General features: G+C 35.0%; 2 protein-coding genes across 3 annotated transcripts in view; one reads left to right on the plus strand and one right to left on the minus strand.

The window, feature by feature from the left end:
• Positions 1 to 176: 176 nt before the first annotated feature.
• On the minus strand, positions 177 to 4,754 carry LOC128178066 (frataxin, mitochondrial-like). Its single transcript, XM_052845062.1, has 5 exons — positions 4,598 to 4,754; positions 3,725 to 3,819; positions 3,476 to 3,599; positions 2,735 to 2,832; positions 177 to 439 (listed from the first exon to the last, which is right to left on the minus strand). The coding sequence occupies exons 1-5, from the start codon at positions 4,655 to 4,657 to the stop codon at positions 286 to 288; spliced, it is 531 nt and encodes a 176-aa protein (XP_052701022.1). The 5' UTR covers positions 4,658 to 4,754; the 3' UTR covers positions 177 to 285.
• Positions 4,755 to 4,810: 56 nt separating this feature from the next.
• The window catches only part of LOC128178061 (ribosome-binding protein 1-like), a 30,640-nt gene continuing 18,877 nt past the window's right edge, over positions 4,811 to 16,573 (plus strand). Inside the window, exons 1-5 of one of the 2 annotated variants that reach the window (XM_052845053.1) lie at positions 4,811 to 5,018; positions 6,485 to 9,442; positions 9,533 to 9,699; positions 12,817 to 12,949; positions 13,548 to 13,586. In XM_052845053.1, coding sequence (XP_052701013.1) covers positions 6,556 to 9,442; positions 9,533 to 9,699; positions 12,817 to 12,949; positions 13,548 to 13,586 — 3,226 coding nt within the window. In that variant the 5' untranslated portion in view covers positions 4,811 to 5,018; positions 6,485 to 6,555. The remainder of the gene's footprint in view (positions 5,019 to 6,484; positions 9,443 to 9,532; positions 9,700 to 12,816; positions 12,950 to 13,547; positions 13,587 to 16,573) is intronic. The other variant, XM_052845054.1, reaches the window with a different exon arrangement.

The raw sequence follows: 16,573 nt of genomic DNA on the forward strand, positions 1-16,573 counted from the left end.
CTCTTAGATCACCAGCTACAGAAATTGATAATTTCTTTATCATATAGACAGTATAATTCATTTCAAGTGATAGGAATAATGTCACTTTTTTCAATATGGTGTATGAGGAGTGTGTTTTATTTGTGGCCCTAGGACACAATATTAGTAAGAATTTGTCAAGTTGATGACCAAAGAAAGACAACTCTCTAACAGTTTATTGTTACGTTTGATTCCATCATATTTTATCTGAGTCATAACAATAAAAAAACAATATTGTAAATGTTTGCAGTTCGTCCTTGATTGCAGCTAGCTCTTCCTTCGAGATCCATAAGAACACTTGGTAAAGTCAATTGGAGTATTGAAGACTTTGGACACTTCATCCGATAATAATTCATGCAGAGTCCGAGATGTTCTTTTGTAGACCCATGTTCCGTCCTCAAAGTCATAGCGGAATGGGCCACTGTTTAATCAGAGATAAAACACAGCTAGTACAATACAAATAGACATGATGAAATAGATAATCTTGTGGCACTGCAAAGCCAAAAATAAAAGTTTGCATGCAGACTATTGATTTGATGAATTAATTGGAAGGAGTGGGCAAAGGTTCTAGAATTTTCTCTCAAAAAAAGTAAACCTCACTGGTACATTTGATATTACAATATTACACACTAGCTATTTGCCTCCCTTTTTATACCAGAATTACATTTATATCATTAAAAGAGAATACATTTGGTATGGAAGCTAATTTACAATAAATACATGCTTATAAAAAGAAAAAAGAATGAAAATTTAAATGGCTTGTAAAACAATCTAAAACTAGACAACATTGAGATGGTGACCATCTCAAAGGGCCCTGCTTAAATAATGGATGAAAAGCATTTCAGAATATTTTCCAGCTGGCATAGACATTTTAATTCAATCTTATTACCCCTTACATACAGGCATTTTTGTTCAATCTGAGCAAGATTAAGCAAATGTGAAATAATCTACAGTCTAAAACTGATCCGCTATGACCGTCACATTGACTTGGTTCAAATTATAAAGTCAATGCACACAATTAACCCAAAAGCTCTGTTAATGTGAATTTTGCATGATCCAAGATGACCTTGACATCTTACCTACAAACATCATTCAAGGTCACCGGACACCCTTTGATTGTAGGCACGCTGTGAGTGAAGTACGAGGGTCAATCAAAAAATATGAAGACTTTTGTCATAGCTCAATGGTGCAAAAAATAAGTCATCAATTATTTGCAAGTTTGTGTTTAACTGTAATAAATTTTGTGGGGGTGGTGGTAATTGTATTTTGAATATAAAACAGTCCGAGAGAGAGTAGAATATCTGTAAATATTTGGTCAAAAAATAAGTAACGTCAACCGACGTTCAGGGTTATCCTTACTGCAAACTAATAGATATACAGTTAGAAAATGAAAACTTCGAAGAACTAACTTATGATTCTCGAACAAATGTGTGGAAATAAGATGCTAAGTGGTTCAGTGCCATTTTAAATTGTAAGGAGAAAGGCACAAGAGACCAAGCGTGATATAAAGATGGGGTATATCTATAAAATGTGCGTGTTTAATCTTGACGTCATGTTTTGAACGTTACCGTGCGCCGTGGTGACAAAACATGTTGTTTTTAAAAAGGGGTAACAAAAATACCGTTTCATCAAATGGACTTACACTTCGCATATCAATGACATAAAAGTTGATGCACAGATTAAACTGTTAAGTATGACTTTCATGAAAAAAATATGATAGACAGCCACATTGTCTTCGTATTTTTTGATTGACCCTCATATGTGCCTAGTGAGATTGGACCAAAGGGATAAAAGATGTGCTCCAGACATGGATTTTTCATATAATTCTGATATGACCTTCACATTTGACCTTAAAACTTGGTTCAAGGTCACTGCACACCCTTTACTCAAAAGCTCTGCTTATGTGAAGTATGAGCCAAATGGGGTTAAGCAGAGAATATACCGTATATGCTCTGAAAAAAAAGAATTTTTGCATGATCAAATATGACCTTGACCTACAAACTTCATTCAAGATCACTGCACACCCTTTGTCTATATACAATCTCTGAGTGAAGTTTGAGTTAAATTGGACTAAGGGGAAAGAAGATATGCTCCAGAAAAGGATTTTTCATATTATTCTGCATATTATTCAGCTTTGACCTAGAAACATGGTTCAAGGTAAATGCACACTCTTTACCCAAAGGCACTCTGTGGGTGAAGTATAAGCCAGATTGAGCAAAGGGGAGAGAGGATATGCTCTTGACAAGAGATCTTGGATGGACAGACAGATGGAAGGATAGATGGATGGAAGGATGTATGGATGGAAGGACGGACAGACAGACTGATCACTATAGGACCCCCGCAAAATAATTTTTTTACTTTGTTATACACAATGTATCCTAGTATGATAAAAGGATAATAAATATCTGAAACTGCTCCATAAAGGTGAATGTATCAAATAACCCTTTTCAGTTGGATACTGTAGATTTCTAAGTAAGTGCAAGGATTTGAAATAGGCATAAAGTTGCAAGAAGCATCCCTTGCAGATTTTAAGATCTTGCTATTTTTTTTTTGACAGTTGTAAACTACAGATACATATATGATGTATATGATATTATAAAAATAAAAAGTTTCATTCTTGTGATTCGATGCAAAATGAGGTAACTGCAGAATTAAGTGCACACAAAAAATTAGAAATCTGCAGTACTTGATACAGTAGGTTGCTAAGTTTCTTTACCTGATGGGAGAGGAGAGCCAGATCTGGAGGTTACTGGGTTGCTTGTTGATTACATATGTACCATCTTTCTCGCTGATTTTAACAGTCAGTACTCCACTCTTATATTTATGATAAAAAAAAGAAGTTTTGAAATTTAAATTCAAAATGCAGACCTAAAGAATAATTTACGGTTTATTGTAAATAGTAGCTAAAACTTAAGAGTAAGAGAATGAAGGGGGATTAAACATTAATTTGATGGTTTCTACAAACATTTTCATATCAATCATTCAAGATTATGATAAACCAGCAGACTGTTGTAGGATATTCCTCTGAATATCTAGGATGCTTATGCCAAATCAATCAGAACTTTGTCTTAAACCATGCTAGTTCTGTAGATTGGCAAATTTACACACTGGTTTTACTTTCACTACATGTATGTTAACCATTTGACATTTTTCTGCAAAATTAATCCCATAAATGCTGTTGTTGTTTTTTTTTTACTGCACAGTAAAAGTTTTATGCCCTATTAAAGTTTTCCTTTAGATTGAAATTAAGAACACTGATACCTACCAGTACCACTTTACAAAGCATAAAGTTAATGTGGAGTTTAAATGATTCAGATAACTGAGATACATGTACTAAGATCCAAAGTATTACTGAAATATAAGATATAGGCCTAATATTTGCTTTATAAAACCAAGCGACTCTAATTCAACAGTTTCTCTCTTTTAAACCAATGAATAAATCTGATATAGTAGGTACCGAGTACTGAGCATCATATTCAGGATCACATGGCAAAGTATCTCCAATATCTTCAAATGCCTCGGTAAGAGAGTCCATGGTTTCATCCGCCACTATGTGATAGTCCATCTCGGACATCTGACCACTGCAAACAATATCACAGACCTATTTATACAAGGACTTACATCAATTTTCTTAGTATCAGTTATCAGTTATTTTTTATGTGAAATGAGAAATAGTACCATGTAATTAATTAAAAGGTGTACATACTTCTGTAAAATTGATCCTGTTGAAAAATGTGCTGCTGGATGAATAAATGTAATGTTCTTAACATAACATGGGAGTTCTCTGGCAAGATGTGGCATCTATAAATAAAAGTTTTTGTAATTTTAACTCAAAAGTAAAACAGGTACAGGTACATTGCACAATAGAAGATGGTTAGTTGTCAGCATAAAAGATGATCTAGCTGCAGCAAAGCTCCAGACAAATAATTGTTTAATATAAAAAAAAGAGAACAAAACATCCTTGTTATTGGGTCTATAAAAATTCGGGAGAGCCTGAGGGCTATATTATGCAGCTATATATGCCTCATGATGGCAAATCCTTTGGGGTTTTTTCTCTTTAGAAATCTGATTCCTAAGTATGGATAAAAATAAAAGAGAAATGAAGTTAACCTCATATACATTGCCTAAAACTGTGTGCTTTGTTGTTGTTATTGTTTTTTAACATATCCATAATTCAGCATTTTTGATCAATAGAGCACTGCCAGTTGCATATATGGTTGCTAAAAAAAATATGTAAAACCCAAAGAATAAAATCGATACACTCAACTTAGCTTCAAAAAGTTCAAAATCTTATGAAACCAAGAATATTTGTAATTTGTAATTATTTTAACCAAAGCTTATGTATTTTTTAATGTCTATTGATTCTATTTTGAAGTAAACTTCATGATAATATTAAGAATCAAGTTTCGCGTTTTGCTTGAAATAATTTTTACTGGCTAAAAATGATTTAGTTTCATGATGGTACTTTCGAAAAAAAAAAAACCCAGGCATTCCGATGATGTTGTAAGTAAAAATAACACAAACATTGTGTATTACATTATTTGTCAAAACCAGAATATTATTCGTAAATCAACATTACCTGTTTATGTGGAATAAGTCTACTACACAAACGAAAAATGTTCATAAATCTAGGTCTCATTTTTCAAAATCTTTGAATTTTTTGTGTATCCGATATCGTCTAATTCGAAATTCCGCGTTTACTTTCACTTTCAAGTTCAATAACACCGGGTTCGGTATTCCTGCTTTTTTAATTACAAGGGGTAAAATTTGATACATCGAAGGAAACAAACATAAATCTAATATTTGTATTAGCACATATCAATAGATATTTCAATTTATTTTAAATGCTGTAGCTAGCAACGTAGCTCATCTGTATATTTATAGCTAACCATGAAATGAACAAGAATTTTTAAATGTTTACGAATTCGGTCTCATATTGGTCCTATGATTATACTACCGGAAACGAAAATGTATAAACATGCAGGGAATTGTCAAACTTTGTAAGTTTTCATTTCTATTATTTGACTTATCGTAAGTGAATGGCCGAACATATTCTACTTTACATAATTTTCACATTCATTTGAAGCATGCATGGTATATTTACATATGTTGTTTGGAATTACACATGTGTTCGAATATTTCTACTTACATTGTCATCAGCTGGCACTGAGCTGGTCATGATCATTATGTCTTTAACTTTTTATAAGCTAGAAATAAGTGGGTTTTTTAATCACAACTTACTCTCCTCCTCTTCTTTTCAAATTCGGATAAATTGATTGACTGCACATGAGGCACAGCTTGCACTATTATTTTTTTGTATCAATGACTTTATGACAGCTAGACAACAAACTCTTTTATATTTTTTTCAAATGAACTTCAAAATCACAGATGTAACGCAAATGTTTCTAAATATAACATTTTGAATGATTTTAACATAAATACTGATGAAATTCGATATCTTGTATAATATTTCATATATGATCATGTTCATTTGTCAAAGTGAGTTGGTTTATCATCAGTTTATCGTCATTTGGTCCCATGAATTTAAACCCCTTTACTTTTGATATTATAGTATCACAATGTTTTTCCTTTCTAGTTCAATTTGACAATGTTTAATTGTATGTGCTATGATAAAACATGAAAATAAATTATGAGATGTGTGATGCTTTGATTTATTGTAAATCCAGCATGGGTGTACACACTGCGACAGATCGACTGATGCGTTGAATGACAACACGATTTGGATCGTGAGTTGCTGTTTATAAAACAAGCATTTTCATTGACAGTTTTAGTACATGCCCACTCTTTCCTGTACCGTGGTTTTGATAAATTATGCCTCAATTGCGGCTTTTGCCACCTGTGTTGTTTACTCTGTATCAGGACTGCCAAAACTAAATCACTGCAAAAATTGACTAAGAGTTCTCACAGTAATCGCTTCTTGTTTTTTATGGTGTAAACGATTTTCAATAAACGATGAGCGAAGTACAGTCTGTGACTTTAATCTGTATGGGCCCATCCCTGCTTTCAGAGAACTTTTTCTGGGGTTTTTAAAGATGTACGTAAACATTGCCCCGTTTTCAAATAACTCTGCATGAAATTTTTTACTTGCAAGTACAACTTTATTATAAGTTTTCTTTTTCCAACATATGTCTCCTCATGTTAGCAGCATATTTTAGCATGCATTTGATAAATTGGTGGGTCTATATGTGCCAATCAGAATCTTTGTTGCGAATTCCAATTGAAATACACGCTGATTAGAAAGTGTCATCACTCAACACAATGGTAAATTGGCTGTAGTGTGTACACCCATGCTGGATTTGCGCTAAAAGAAAATTTATTGTTGGCTTTATTCATTCTTTATATGCATTGATATTGGCCTTTAGTTTTTCACCATAAACAATTTTTCCCCCAAAATTTTTTCAATACATACATGTACCTATTATTCAAAGATTTGTTTTGATTGCAGGTAATTGAAAGAATCAATCATGCAGTGGCACTGGCATGATTTAAGGAAAAAAGTCAAATAAACATTTAAATATGGCTCAGGAAAATTTACAAGATTTAGCAAGAAGCTTGGATAATTTTCACATATCTGAGAATACAGGGACAGGTTCACCCCAAAGTAATGTCAATCCATTTGATAAATCAGGCCAACATTATATCAACATAGATTCTGGGTCAGGAAGAGGAGGGAGACAGACACAGAGAAATGAAAATGGGCAACAGATGTACTCCCAGAGGGTAGGGAGTTATGACAGACAGAGACGAAGAGAGGGGAGTAGTGAAAGACAACGACATATTCAGGGAGATCCCAGTAATATGAGATATCCCCAAGGAGATCCCAACCAACAAAGATATCACCAAGAAGATCCCAACCAACAAAGATATCACCAAGAAGATCCCAACCAACAAAGATATCCTCAAGGAGATCCCAACCAACAAAGATATCCTCAAGGAGATCCCAACCTACAGAGATATCCTCAAGGAGATCCCAACCTACAGAGATATCCTCAAGAGGATCCAAACCAACAAAGATATCATCAAGGAGATCCAAACCAACAAAGATATCCCCAAGGAGATCCCAACCAACAAAGATATCCTCAAGGAGATCCCAACCTACAGAGATATCCTCAAGAGGATCCAAACCAACAAAGATATCATCAAGGAGATCCAAACCAACAAAGATATCCCCAAGGAGATCCCAACCAACAAAGATATCCTCAAGGAGATCCCAACCTACAGAGATATCCCAAGGGGGACTCTTTCCAACTCAGAAATCCTCAAGGGGATCCAAACCAAGAAAGATATCCCCAAGGAGATCCTAGCCAACAAAGATATCCCAAAGGAGATCCCAACCAACAAAGATATCCTCAGGGAGATTCAAGCCAACAAAGATATTCCCAAGGAGACCCTAACCAAGGAGATCCCAATCAACACAGATATCCTCAGAGAGACCCAAACCAACAAAGATACCCTCAGGGAGACCCAGGCCAACACAGATATCCTCAAGGAGATCTTAACCAGCAAAGATATCCCCAAAGAGATGGTAGCATTGATAGACACAGAGAAAGGAATGACAGCGGTGAACAGCAATACCCACATCCAAGGGGGAAAAGCCAGGAGAGACAGAGATATTCTCCAAGAGGGGTGACTACAGATCAAGAGAGATATTCACAGGGAGTAGGGTTTAGTGAACAACAAAGATATGGACAACAGGACGGCAATTCCCAGGGACAAGATAGTGGAGACCAATCAAGGAACACACGTAGAGAGGGCAGTCGCGAGAGACAAGGACATCCAGTAAGGGCCAGTAGTGGAGAAAGACAGCGACATCCACAAAGAGAGGGCAGCAGTGATCGTCTGCCTCAAGAAAATTCTGATCTTGCCAAATATCAAGATACTCAGTTAGAAGGAATTAATTCAGAAGAACGTGCTTCAAGACAACGAACTCCAAGGAGAAGGTACATAACAAGAGACTCAGAACAGGACCCTGAGGGTCAGACTCCCTCTGTTACTCAGCCTCAAAGACAAGAAGGACCCATGAGGGGTGATATTAATGTTTTACCCTCAAGACCCCAGGTTCTGACTGACAGGTCCAGTAGAAATGGAGGACCACCTTCCTCTTTTCAGCAACCCAGCAGTACCACTGCTTCCAGATACAACCAAGGAAACCTGAATGAAAGCAGTTCTGGGAATGAGGCATCAGGGTCTGAAGACGGACGACAGAGACGGCCACAAAGTCTGGACAGGGGTCGCCGAAGGGAGGCCATGCCCCCGCCTCCTGCAGTGTTAGCTAACCTCAGAAAAGACAGACCCTCTCTGACCCCTGAAAATGTTAGTCCTTCAGGTCAGAATGTACAGTACTCTAGCTGCGATAACAAGGAGCGATGCATGCCGGCTGCAAACCAAGCAGAAATAATTATTCAACAACAAAAAGAGAATGCTTATGGGAAGGACAGCGCTTTGATGGCCAAGCTGCAGTCCACTTACAAATTGTTGAGATCTAGGTCATTCAACAGAGACAGGGAGAGCAGGCCTCAGATTGAAGTCAGGCGGAGGGACAGGTCACTGAATTCACGGGAGGATCAGCAGGGGAGCAGGCAACAGGAAGACAGTGGTGTTGATCCAGTGAAGGACCCCACACTGATCTATTCATCAGAGGAAAAAGTTGAAAGATCAGTTGGGGGTCGGCAAAGAGTCAGAGGCAGAAGCCCTCAACAATTCCAACAGAGCAATTCCTTTGATGGCCATACCAGTAATGGGGGTCAGTTCCAGAGTGGTCAAACTCCTGGTCATGAAACCCAACAAAATCAACAGCAGCCTCAAATTATGTGTGACAATCGGCAAAATAAAAGTGAAAGAAGCCAACAGGGTCCTCCAGCCAACCAAAGTAATGGCAACCAATCACAGTTAAGTAATGAATTCCAGTCTAATCAACAACCTTCTAGTCCAACCACCAGAGAAAATCCAGCTTTCCGAGGAAGTCCATCCTTGAAGCGAATGACTGGAGTAACAGATCTGGACAAAGCCATGAAAGACCGAGACCAAGAGTTCCTCAGCAAACGTTTTGGAGAAACGGGTATGAAAAACTCCCCTCACTCCGCATCTGTAAACAGCAACCATTCTTGTAGCGATGACCAGGAAACAGACATTGATGACATGAGTAAAGATAAAGTTCACGCCAAATTTCGAAACAGAAATACCTCTGGGGAGAATTCACCCCTCAGTAAGTCTTCTCCCTCGAGCCCAATGTTTCTTCCGCCAGCATCTTCTCCTCTGGCTTTCTGCGATGAAAAAAGGCAACTCAGTGATCCTAGAGGGAAAGAAATACTTCGGAGACGGCCAAATAATTTGGAGGATGCTGTCAGTTGGCCTCTGTCTATTCCTGGAACTGTGGACTTCACCAAATTCGAAGTATTTGAAGGTATGAAAAAAAAATGTCCAGTGAAAAATTGTTTTGTCTATTTAATTAAATATGATAGAAATCAATTAATTTTTCAAATGTCATTTTTAGGTCAGATGTTGCTGAACTGGTTGCAGTCCACCATTGATGACAAACACTACCTTCGCCTGGTGATGACGCGACACGACATGAGTGTCGTACTGACACAATTCTGTACATGTCTCATAGCAGCAGGAATCATGAAGGAAAAGGAAGGAAGGAATGAACAAATGTTCAAGGTAAATATTTTTATTTTCCAGTGTTCTGGTAAAGGAAACAATTTTTGTGCAGTAATTTTGTAACCTTTTTTCTTAAATCAATTCCATTTCAAATTGGTCAATGTCTGTTTTTATTAGCATCCAAATGACAAACTTTAGACAATCTTACTGCTCTAAATTGTGGGTCATAAGTTCTACAATAATCTTGGCAAACTAGACACAATTGCATATGAAAAAAATTGAACCATATAATAGAGTGATAATTATTTGAACCTTTTGTTACTGTAATTGAATAATAATGGAATTTAATGCTCCCCAATTATTTCTTTTATAACCCAGTTTTAATGGTACAGGCATTCAGTAAGCTCTCTGTGGTACCAAATTCTAAAATTTAATGCCCTTGTGGATCTGGAGAATATCCTGACTTTAGGATCAATAAACATTGAAATAAATTAATAAACCTCTATGTTTTTAGCTTACCTGAGCTGAAAGCTCAAGATCACTTTTTGTGATCCGTCCGTCTGTCTGTAAACTTTTTACATTTTGAACTTCTTCTACCGAACCACAGGGCCAATTTCAACTAAACTTGGCACAAAGTCTCATTGGGTAAAGGAAATTCAAGTTTGTTAAAATGAAGGGCTATGCTCTCTTCCAAGGGGAGATAATAAGGATTTATTGAAAATTTGTTGATATTTTTCAAAAATCTTCTTCTCAGAAACCATATTGCCAGAAAAGCTTAAACTTGTATGGAAGCATCCTCAGGTAGTGTAGATTCAAGTTTTTTCAAATCATTGTCCCCGGGGGTTAGGTGGGGTCACAAGGGGGGTTTTACATAGAATATATAGAGTAAATCTTTAAAAATTTTCTACTCAGAAACCAATCAGCAAGGAAAGCTGAAACTTGTGTGGAAGCTTCCTCATGTAGTGTAGATTTAAAGTTGTGAAAATCATTACTCCGCGGGAGGGTGGAGCCACAATGGAGAGGGGTCGACCTTTTGCATAGGAATGTATAGTGTAAATCTTTTCAAATCTTTATCTACTAATCAGCCAGGAAAGATGAAACTTGTGTGATAGCATCTTTATGTAGTGTAGATACACATTTGTGAAAATCATGACTCTGGGGGTAGGGTGGAGCCACAATGGGGGTGGTCGAACTTTTACATTGGAATATATAATGTAAATCGTTTAAAATCTACTTCTCAGAAACATATCAGCCAGGAAAGCTGAAACTTGTGTGAAAGCATTATTAGGAAGGGTAGATTCAAGTTTGTTCAAATCATGGCCCCCGGGGAGGGGGTTGGGGTGCAAAAATTCACATAGGAATATAAATAGAAAAAATTTAAAATATCTTTTTCTATAAACTGTTTGCCCAGAAAAGCTTTAACTTTACTGAAAGCAACCTCAGATAATGTAGATTTAAATTCTTTCAAATCAAAATCTTGAGGAGTAGGGTGGGGCCACTTTGGGATTCCAATTTTTTAAAGGAAAATATTTTAATTATTTACAAAAAATGAAATGTAAAATATATGGTTTTACTTATATGCAAGCACTTTGAAATATTGCTGATTCTTTCAAATTGTTTAGACTTTGGCCCCTGGACGATTCTTAGGCTTCACAAGGGGTTCAAAGTTTGATGTAGGTTTACATCCTTCATATAAACAATTGTTTAGGATCTTTTTGAGAACTGCAATGCTCAACAGGTGATATGACTACAAAATCATCCTTTTAGAAAAGGGACTAATGATTATAAACATAAGAATATCCAGGGGGGGAAATGGATTTTATTTATACAGGATCTACATGTGTTATTGTATATTGTCCAGATAGTTTGTATTATGACTCCATTAAGCTGATTTTATCATACCTATTGTTGCTCAGGTGAGCGATGTGGCCCATGGGCCTCTTGTTTATAGTTAATGAGGTTCAGTGTCAATGATTTGGAAAATTTGCATTCTTGGGATATTTATTAAATTAGTTTCAATAGATTAAACTTAATCCATTGAATAGAGAGATGAATAAACCAGCCTGAAAAAGTGTCACTGATTATTACATAGGCAAGATGTACTGAACCACTTCAACTATAAAAGTGTATACATGTTTGTAATTGGAAAATGGTACTCAAAGGTAGAAAAGAGCAAAGTGATTTTATTTATATACATGTATGTGTTTTTCAAGAAAGCTTTTTTCAATGTCATCTAAAAGGTTATTCCGGTGTACATGATGATTGTAATCTTTCGACTACAATATATGATTGAGTTACCATGAAGTAGGCATGAATCAAGGGACACACTTCATGCTTGAGTGACCCCAACAAGGCCTGAAAGTCTGGTCAGCTCGAGATTTCTGTCATACTTTTATGAAATTGATATTCGTTTTTTATAAGCAGATATTTTGCCCTGTCATTGTTACGCTGTGGCTAAACTGACTTTTTGGCCCTCAGAAAAGGGAAAAAAAACCCAGAATAACTCAGGGAAATATGACAATTTACACACATTGTGAATTTGTTAGGTATTTGTTAACAGTGGTAAGGTAGCAGATTGGATATGGAGAAAATATTGATGGTGAATTTGAAACTTGTATGGTCTTTAACTGTGGTGCTTTATAGTCATGAAATAATTATGTTGTGTCATCAGTTTACACATTAATGCTATGGATACATGTGTGTTCTCTTCCAAGTGTCAATGTTACAGTACTGCAGTGCTTTTGTTATTCTACGTAGTATTTATGTTTTTCCCAATGAAGAACTTTAATCAATTTTTACTGCAATCTTGATTTTTCACATCATGTGACTGCACTGTGAAATATAAATGTTGGAATGGATTTATCGTTTTGAATTTTATTTGAAAATTTGTGTTTTTGTGTCGGCATACAAAGGTATATGTATTTGAAAATTTGATTTGATACTCCAATACATGTACATGTAATTAAATAATACATGCATGTATTATAAGAGAAGTTTTGAAAGGATACAAAATGTTTAACTTTTGCCAATCAAAATTACTTCAGTGAAAAATATGTCCTTTGCTAACAGTGAAACAAAGAAACTAATTTTGATTATTCTAATGCATCAATTTGAGTGTGGTCTATCATGACTTTAAATATGATAGTAATTAAGTATTGTTGGTCTGTTTGCTTGCAGCCGGACTGTATGTATTTCTGGACCCACACAGAGAACGCCCCGATCAGACAGGATGTAGACATAGGAAAACTGGGCCCCATGTGGCCTCCCATGCCATCAAAGGATGAGTTCGGCCACAAATACACTGAAGCAGGTTAGCCATTCTTACATGCAAAGTCCAGAATAATAGATTGAATATGATATATTTAATTTCAAACTCTGTATATAAACAGCAAGTTTTCATGATTTTTTTTTTAAGTCCAGACAATTTTTTGAGGATATTAGAACTACTAGTATTTGACAATTGGATAGGGGCTGGTTATTTGTCAGAGGATATTGATAACCCATGAACATATATATCTCTATTCAGTGTCAAGATATATTTTTTTCATTTGTGAAAAAAAATTTGAGGTTTTAAATCAAAGTCAAGGTCACATTTATATTTATGAAATAAATGTGCAAAGTTTTTACAGGCACAACAAATGGGCAATGCCATATTCTTATTTCATTAAATATTAAATGCATTTCTTGATCAAAATCTTTTGTTTTCAGTTGTTTTGAATTTTTATAAATACTTTTGTCTCAAGCAAATGGAGGGAAATGAATAAATGGGACACAATGTAGAGTGAATTTTTTATTATTAATTAATGCTGGTATTAATTGAATATTTTAAAATATGAAATTATACTTGTAATGAAAACAGTACAAGTTTTCCGATTGTGCACTGCTTTGAATGATGTGCTACTTTTCAGAACAATACTACAGGAGCTACATGACAAAGTTTATGAAGGGTTTGGATTTTAGTGGCTTTGCATAGTTGACATATAACTCTAATGTTTCCAAATGTGGAAAATTCCTTAAAGGATATTAAATTTGAAAGATTGTAATTTAGGGCAATATCAAATATTTTACTTTTAATATGCTCTTCTTAAGTATGCTCTTATCAAACAAATTACAAAACCAGTCTATTAGATGTTGAATTTGGAATAATAAAAAGGAAATTTCCACATTTGGTAATGGATTTAAATTCATTGCTATTTATTCAAAATATCAACGTTATTTCATTCTCTTTTTCCCCTCATTTTTTTTGTTTTAGAATTTGTAATTTTGCTGAAACTTATTATTTGGGAATTAAATTTAGTTTAATATTGTATCATTTACATTTCTTTTTTGGGAAATATTTTTAACTTAAACTTTATTTTCATTTATTTTGTGTATATTTAATATAATTAATGGTTAAAGTCATCTTCACTAGCCAAGGGGTTTATGGGGAGCGAAGTGGACTGAAAACCCTTGGCTAGCAAAGATGGGTTAAAGTTAATGATTTAAGATATACTACCTGTATTATTAGCTCACCTGAGCTGAAAGTTCAAGTGAGCTTTTCTGATCACTTTTTGTCAGTCGTCTGTCTGTCTGTCCATCTGTATACTTTTTACATTTTCGACATCTTCTCAAGAACCACAGGGCCAATTTCAACATAACTTGGCACAAAGTTTCCATATGTAAAAGGGATTGAATTGTGTTAAAATGAAGGGCCACACCTTTTTCGAAATGGAAAAAATTAAGAATTATTTGATATTACCGGTATTAAGAAAAATTTGTTGGCATTTTTAAAAATCTTTTTCTCAAAAATTAAATGGCCAGGAAAGCTGTCACTTGTATGGAAGCATTGTAGTGTAAATTCAAGTTTGTTCAAGTCATGATCCCTGGGGTGGGGCCACCAATGTAAAACTAAAGAGAACTTTAAAAATCTTCTTCTTTAAAACCAAATTGCCAGAAAAGCTGTAACTTGTGTGGAAGCATTCTCAGGTAGTATAGATTCTTGTTTCTTCAAACCATGATCCTCGTGGGTAGGGGGAGGGGAGAAATATCTTCTTCTTTTTTGAAAATTAATTAAATGGGAAGCATTCCCAGGTATTGTGATAAATGTAGAAAAAAATCCTTAAAAATCAAATTAAAAAGGATTCGACTATAATGGGTGGGGGAGGGGGCGTTGGTTGAATATTTACTTAATAAATAAATTTGATAATTTTCAAAAATAGATATAGTATTACTAATATGCAAGCATATTGACGTTTGTTGATTCTCAGTTGTTTAGACTGTGGCCCTGGATAATTCTTAGGCCACACAAGGGGTTCAAAGATTGATGTTGGTTTTTATTTATATGAACAGTTATTTAAGATCTTTTTCAGAATAACAATGCTCAATATGTGATATTGCTATGAAAGGCACTCAACATACGAACATCTGTAGAAAATTTTGAAAATCTTTTAATACAGGATCTATTTTACTTATTCATTGTCACAATATTTTGGATATGACTTCATAAAGCTGATTTTATAATGTCAGGTGAGCAATGTGGCCCATGGGCCTCTTGTATTTTAAGTACTGGTAAGAGAGCGTGTGGTTCATATGAAATAGTCACAGTTATCTTAGTTTTGCATTGGATTTTTAGTCTATTACCGGATATACATGTAGTAACCAATTAAAGTTTAAGTTAGTAGTAAAAGAAGTAAGCAATGTTATATGCAAATATCACCTACAGAGTTTAAAGAAATTACACGAATGCATTTCTGTGATTCTTTAATTCACTAAACATGCAGTGCTTAACAAATCACTAAGTCATTAGTCATAGTGTTTGGATAATAGAATAATGATAGAAATGATATTTTTTATAATTTCATTAATAATTTTTGATCTGTTAATATGAAATAATGTATGCAATAACTGACATTTGGTACTGGATGGAAGTGTCAATGCAGGTAGATTACTGTAAAAGGATAATTTTTTATTGGGATAAAATTTCACACATTTGTGATTTCAAATAGAATTGTGGTGAATTAATCTTTTTGGTAAAAAAAAACCAAAACAAAAAACAAAAAATGTATTAAACATGAAATACACTACGGCCAACGCGGATCCTGTATTTTCCCGTGATACTGTGATGGTGTTTTAACTAAAACTTCTAGAAAACTATTGCTACATGTATTTTGTTAATGTTATACAAGAGCCCCAAACATAGCAATGTATTACAAAAATCATGCACATAATTACGTGTACTTGAAAATTAGTAATATTTTAAAGTATTATTTTTTTGCATATGATGAGTTGAAAATATGACACAGATTTTAAGAAGACAAATATTACGCGATGTACTATGAGGTCGCTACTGTAGGCATCAACTCAACTTGTATCTTTCCCCCTCAATCTGACTCTTATATAACTCATTAACTACTTTTCGGCCTCCATCTCTCTTGTTTTAAATAAATAAGATTTTAAGTACATTTATGTAAATTATCTTAAGACGGTGGGTGTTAATTATAGTTTAGGTATGGTATGGTCAATCATAGAACAAGTATCACCTTGCAGGGCAAGTCTCCCAAGAAACATCCCGTTACACGGGTCCAGCATCTAACTCCTTGAGTCATTTAAATGACTAAGTAGGTGTTAAAATTAGGTATGATTGCATATACACAGCCACTTTGAGGTATTGAGAGTAAAAAATAATAGATTATGAATAACAGGACTGCAGTTTGACTTCGAGGGATCAAGAGGTTTTGAGAGATCAAGAGAGTATATTTTCTTTGTTATATTGGGAAAAATGTTGGACCTGAGACTCACTTCGAGCAATTTTACGGGTGTGTAACTATTACATAACACTTCCTGTCTGTGACAGCACCCCTGCTCTGAACACGTGTCGTGAAAAATCTTATCGAATGTTGGGACCTCTCTCTCTCTCAACCTCTCTCTCTCTCTCTCTCTCTCTCTCTCATTTCAA

Source organism: Crassostrea angulata, chromosome 3, assembly GCF_025612915.1.
Source record: "Crassostrea angulata isolate pt1a10 chromosome 3, ASM2561291v2, whole genome shotgun sequence".
In the NCBI taxonomy this organism is placed as follows: Eukaryota; Metazoa; Mollusca; class Bivalvia; order Ostreida; family Ostreidae; genus Magallana; species Magallana angulata.

Bases quoted from the DNA above. Each gene is read 5' to 3' on its own strand.
- LOC128178066 (XM_052845062.1), bottom strand. From the start codon at position 4,657: ATGAGACCTAGATTTATGAACATTTTTCGTTTGTGTAGTAGACTTATT. The intron at 3,820-4,597 runs GTAATGTTGATT...TTTTATTTATAG, and splicing joins GACTTATTCCACATAAACAG to ATGCCACATCTTGCCAGAGA. The intron at 3,600-3,724 runs GTATGTACACCT...TATTGTTTGCAG, and splicing joins ACAGGATCAATTTTACAGAA to TGGTCAGATGTCCGAGATGG.